General features: G+C 55.3%; 1 protein-coding gene across 1 annotated transcript in view; it reads left to right on the top strand.

Moving 5' to 3' along the window:
- Positions 1–2,417: 2,417 nt before the first annotated feature.
- TSSC1 (tumor suppressing subtransferable candidate 1) overlaps positions 2,418–6,404 on the top strand; it is a 57,902-nt gene continuing 53,915 nt past the window's right edge. The window contains exons 1-2 of the mRNA XM_015561793.1: positions 2,418–2,552; positions 2,695–2,808. Of these exons, the coding sequence (XP_015417279.1) occupies positions 2,418–2,552; positions 2,695–2,808 (249 nt within the window). The remainder of the gene's footprint in view (positions 2,553–2,694; positions 2,809–6,404) is intronic.

Here is a 6,404-nt window from a genome sequence, read left to right as displayed (position 1 = left end):
GCCTGTTGCATGAAATTGGTGCACTTGGGGGGAGTCCTCAGCCCAGCCTGCACCCTCTCACAGTCCAGGAGCTCACTAAGGATGTCCGACTGCCGGCTTAGGCCCGTTCCCTGTGAGTGGGCCTAAGCCATCAGTCAGGTATCCCCTGAGGGCTCCCAGACTGCGAGAGGGCACAGGCCGAGCTGAGGGACCCCCCTGAGTGCATGAATTTCATGCACCAGGCGTCTAGTGCAGTGATGGCGAACCTTTTGAGCTCGGCGTGTCAGCATTTTGAAAAACCCTAACTTAACTCTGGTGCCATGTCACATACAGGAATTTTTTAATATTTGCAACCATAGGAAAACACTTATATTTTTGATATTTATTTTATATATTTAAATGCCATTTAACAAAGAAAAATCAACCAAAAAAATGAGTTCGCATGTTACCTCTGACACGCGTGTCATAGGTTTGCTGTCACTGGTCTAGTGGAATTATAAGGTGACCTGTGGTCCAACATAACCAAATAGACAAATGTCTCACTGTGCTACCAGCTCCCTGCTTACTGTAACAGAAAGAACTGGCCTTAGGCTGGGAGTCTGGGTTCTTGTCTCAGCTGTGTGACTGGTAGTCAGTCACCCTCCCTGGTCCTCAGTGTCTGTCTTTTGGTGGAGGTATACCCTTCCTGCCTGCCTGTCTGCTTTGTTGAATTGTGGGATGAGACAAGATAAAGTCAGGGACAGTTTTGGTGACCTGTTACACTATGAAACTTCACTCTTATCGTATTAGGGTCTTTGGAACACCTCAAACCGTCGTTATGACTGCACGTAGGAAGGCCATTTTATTTTCAGTTAATCAAAGAAGCAGAATCACAGACATGGATATCACGCTGTCACCAAAATGGCCAGAGTTAAGTTATTTTTGTAATTTTATCCAAAATGTACTAGAAAGGTCTTCAGTTACACTTTTATGAGTTTCACTGTATTTTAAAGATGCAGTTTAGATTCTGGAGAACGATTTTCCTCTTCGATTACAAAGGTGTCTCCTGTGTGAGAAGGACAAGGTGGTTCAGGCTTGCGGTGCTTTCTCAAAGGCGGCTTCCCCGGAAACACATGGTCTGCGCAGACCTGCGTTTTGCGCGTTTCGGCTGCTGCTCCTCAGGTGGCGCTCGGCTCCGTCAGCGCCTAGGACAGTGATGGCGATCCTGTCACACGCGTGTCAGAGGTGACACGCGAACTCATTTTTTTGGTTGATTTTTCTTTGTTCAATGGCATTTAAATTTATAAAATAAATATCAAAAATATAAATCTTTGTTTTACTGTGGTGGCAAATATCAAAAAATGTCTGTATGTGACCCGGCAGCAGAGTTCAGTTAGGGTTTTTCCAAATGCTGGCACGCCGAGCTCAGAGGGTTCGCCCTCACTGGGCTAGGAGGAAGCCCGTTGTGTCCTGGTTCCTCCTCGCCCTGGCCTGCCCCTCGGCGTCGTCTGACGCCCCGGGCACAGTCTTCTCCTCCACACGGGGGGCATCTCTCCTGCTTCTGCCTCAAGTGAGCTGTGGGCATGTCTTTCAGGAATGGCCGGACCCTCCGTCATGAGTCGCTTTCTCTAGGCCGGGCTTGTTTAGGTCGGGTAGGGTTCAGAGAGTGAATTTGCTGATACACACGAAATTCTGTGTATGTGAATGCACGTTTTTGGCAGAAGATCTATAGATTCACAAAGAATCACGAGCTTTGCAAAGAAATCTAAGACTCCAGGACTTGCTGAAACCGGTTTGGCTCAGTGGATAGAGCGTCGGCCTGTGGACTGAAGGGTCCCAGGTTCGATTCCAGTCAAGGGCGTGTACCTGGGTTGCGGGCACATCCCCAGTGGGAGATGTGCAGGAGGCAGCTGGTCGATGTTTCTCTCTTATCGATGTTTCTGACTATCTCTCTCCCTTCCTCTCTGCAAAAAATCAATAAAATATGTTTTAAAAAAAAAGACCCCAGGACGTCCAGCACGTCTGCCGAGGAGGCAGGCCCCGGCTGTGGGGCCTGAGCGCCTTCAGGCCGTCGGAGGGGAGGCTTGTTCTCCACGTCTGGCACTTGGTGCTGCCGCCACCGTGTCTGCCTGGTGGCACTGAGGTATCTCAGCCGTCGATGTTTTTGTGCCGTTGGCGGTTCGGAGGAAGGTGGGAACATGGATCCGTGTGTTTCCTGTCGTCTCCAGACCTTTTCCGGTAGAGACTTGTGGTTTGTCCCATTCCCAGTGGTCAGGACAGCTGCCAGCCTCGCTCATTTCCGCCTTGAAGAGGATGGATCAAGGCACCGAGAGCCTGTAGGACTCCGTGGGCTGGAGGAGGTGGGGTCAGGCCTGTTCCAGCTGCGGTGGGAGGAAGGGGCCGGGCAGGGCCCACACCGTGAACAGTGCTTGTTGCCTGATGCTGGCACTGCCCGCTCCATGCGAGGTTCAGAGCAGGACCCTGCCGCCCTGGGCTCTGTGGCTGTCGCCGTTCTGCCGGGTGGCCACGTCTGCTCTGCCGTGCTGGAGCCACTGTCTGCTGTTCTCTTGCAGAAAAACCTGCTCAACCAATCTGTCGCTGTTGACGATTCCGGCTTTATTGACACACTCACATCTTCACTGCCTAACTGCTGTGCCCACTCACAGTCCTACCGTGCACACAGTGCAGTGGGAGTGGGCGGCGGTGAGCGGGTGGTAGTTGCTGTCTGAAGCCCAGGGTGGTAACGGTGTGCACTCCCTCCCGCAGGCACGTGCGCTGACCCCGCAGACGGCAGAGACGGACGCCATCCGGTTTCTGGTCGGGACGCAGTCTCTGAAATATGACAATCAGGTAACTGTTTCTGGCAGATGCGTCCATTAAACCTATTCTGACTTGGTGACCATTTTGCTCTTGATTTTTCAAGCAACATTTGAGGAAATTAATGCCACACGAACAAAAGAAAACTTTCATTGGGTTGTTAACATCCAGCTGTAGGTACTGGTTGAGTTTAGTAGCTCAAATGCCTCCCGTGGGCACCGCGGTGGTCGTTCTTGTGGCTGCGGAGGACGTACTGTGTGAGTGGGAAGCAGCCTGGGGTCTGTGGTCAGCATCAGCCATCAGCCCAGCCCGTCTCCTGGCCCGTGACGACCAGGAGAGGCAGGGCCTCGCCCAGCCATCACTGTCACACGGGAAATGGGCTTAGGCGTCAGAGCTCTGTGCAGCCGCAGGGTTGGGGTCAGTCAGAAGCACGTAACTGTGGGGAAGCCTCTCCCCTGCCTCTCGTTGCTCACAGCACGCTCTCCTCTGCGCCTGGAGGAGGCCTCAAGCCAGCTGACCCCATGGGCATGCAGGAGGGCCCGTTTGCTGGACTGTCCACTTTAGAAGAAGCATGCTGGGCACTCATGAGGTCAGGGTTCAGTGCCCAGCTTGACACTGACCGTGACCTTGAGCAGTGGACTTCACTTCCTCACTGTAAGCAGAGGTGAGGCTGCGGACGTGAGGGTGAGCGCTGTCCTTGACGGGGACACGCGACGCACATGGCTGTGTCTGAGAGGCAGGGCCTCGCCCAGCCATCACGGTCACACGGGAAATGGGCTCAGGCGTCAGAGCTCTGTGCAGCCGCAGTGTTGGGGTCAGAAGGATGTAACTGTGGGGAACCCTCTCCCCTGCCCTCCAGTAGGCGGTGCCCCTTTCTCGGTCCCTCAGGCGTCCTCACTGAGCCGCTAACTCAGCCTGTGCTCCGGCTCCTGGTCCGTTTCCAGCGAGGGTGGCGGGAAGGATGGTCTCACAACTTTGCACACGGGTTCCAAGGACAGGTATCGAGAGTGTCTGACCTGCGTGTCCCCGTGCTGCCCCGGGAGAGGCGCTGTGCGTGGCTGGGACGGGCTCCATCGGTTCGCTCAGCAAGCGCTGGGTGGTTCCCCTCGCGGTGGGTGTGCCGGGTCCACAGAACGTGAGCAGATGCGTCCTGCTCAGGGCTGCGCTCTCAGGGAGATGGTGGCGGGAATGCGGACACTGTGTGGCCGTGGTGACAGCACGTGCAAGGGGGCGCGGGACCCAGGGGAAGCGCCCTCGCTTCGGTCTGTTGGCGTTGGCGCCAGCATCAGGGGAAGGTGGCTCTTTGGCCGAGGCCTCGGGCCAGGATGGAATGCGTTCACCGGCCATGGCCTTGTTTCAACAGCCTTAGAATTCATCACCACACATATTCATGGCCACAGTTTAGACAATATCAATTAGCACTGAGAAGCACGGGGTAGGGTGGCCACACACGATTGCTCTGCTCCCCTGTGCTGCCGGAAACAGCCTCACGCCTCACACAACACAGGCCTCCCTCTCAATGAGACGTGTGTTTCCCCATGTGACACATGGGCTCCTACCACACACGACACCCGGTTCTCACATGTGACACATGGGCTCCTACCCCCCGACACCCGGTTCTCACATGTGACACATGGTCTCCTACCACACATGACACCCAGTTCTCACATGTGACACATGGGCTCCTACCCCCCGACACCCGGTTCTCACATGTGACACATGGTCTCCTACCACACATGACACCCAGTTCTCACATGTGACACATGGGCTCCTACCCCCCGACACCCGGTTCTCACATGTGACACATGGTCTCCTACCACACATGACACCCAGTTCTCACATGTGACACATGGGCTCCTACCCCCCGACACCCGGTTCTCACATGTGACACATGGTCTCCTACCACACATGACACCCAGTTCTCACATGTGACACATGGGCTCCTACCCCCCGACACCCGGTTCTCACATGTGACACATGGTCTCCTACCACACATGACACCCAGTTCTCACATGTGACACATGGGCTCCTACCCCCCGACACCCGGTTCTCACATGTGACACATGGTCTCCTACCACACATGACACCCAGTTCTCACATGTGACACATGGGCTCCTACCCCCCGACACCCGGTTCTCACATGTGACACATGGTCTCCTACCACACATGACACCCAGTTCTCACATGTGACACATGGGCTCCTACCCCCCGACACCCGGTTCTCACATGTGACACATGGTCTCCTACCACACATGACACCCAGTTCTCACATGTGACACATGGGCTCCTACCCCCCGACACCCGGTTCTCACATGTGACACATGGTCTCCTACCACACATGACACCCAGTTCTCACATGTGACACATGGGCTCCTACCCCCCGACACCCGGTTCTCACATGTGACACATGGTCTCCTACCACACATGACACCCAGTTCTCACATGTGACACATGGGCTCCTACCCCCCGACACCCGGTTCTCACATGTGACACATGGTCTCCTACCACACATGACACCCAGTTCTCACATGTGACACATGGGCTCCTACCCCCCGACACCCGGTTCTCACATGTGACACATGGTCTCCTACCACACATGACACCCAGTTCTCACATGTGACACATGGGCTCCTACCCCCCGACACCCGGTTCTCACATGTGACACATGGTCTCCTACCACACATGACACCCAGTTCTCACATGTGACACATGGGCTCCTACCCCCCGACACCCGGTTCTCACATGTGACACATGGTCTCCTACCACACATGACACCCAGTTCTCACATGTGACACATGGGCTCCTACCCCCCGACACCCGGTTCTCACATGTGACACATGGTCTCCTACCACACATGACACCCAGTTCTCACATGTGACACATGGGCTCCTACCCCCCGACACCCGGTTCTCACATGTGACACATGGTCTCCTACCACACATGACACCCAGTTCTCACATGTGACACATGGGCTCCTACCCCCCGACACCCGGTTCTCACATGTGACACATGGTCTCCTACCACACATGACACCCAGTTCTCACATGTGACACATGGGCTCCTACCCCCCGACACCCGGTTCTCACATGTGACACATGGTCTCCTACCACACATGACACCCAGTTCTCACATGTGACACATGGGCTCCTACCCCCCGACACCCGGTTCTCACATGTGACACATGGTCTCCTACCACACATGACACCCAGTTCTCACATGTGACACATGGGCTCCTACCCCCCGACACCCGGTTCTCACATGTGACACATGGTCTCCTACCACACATGACACCCAGTTCTCACATGTGACACATGGGCTCCTACCCCCCGACACCCGGTTCTCACATGTGACACATGGTCTCCTACCACACATGACACCCAGTTCTCACATGTGACACATGGGCTCCTACCACCCGACACCAGGTTCTCACATGTGACACATCGGTGCTCACAGCACAGTGCTCCTTCCCACGTGGGACTGGTTCCCCCACACGCAGCGTGCGTGTTTCTCTTGCGGACGGCCTGTGTTACTCTCGTGTGACGCTTCCTCTCACATGTGAGTGTGTTTCCCGCCCCCAGAGATGCTGTTTGCAGGGGCTCCCGCGGCGCCCCTGTGTCCTGTGCTGGCGG

This window comes from Myotis davidii, unplaced genomic scaffold (assembly GCF_000327345.1).
Source record: "Myotis davidii unplaced genomic scaffold, ASM32734v1 scaffold1395, whole genome shotgun sequence".
Taxonomy (NCBI): Eukaryota; Metazoa; Chordata; class Mammalia; order Chiroptera; family Vespertilionidae; genus Myotis; species Myotis davidii.
Note: the sequence above shows the minus strand (reverse complement) of the source record. Positions and strands in the feature narration are given on the sequence as shown.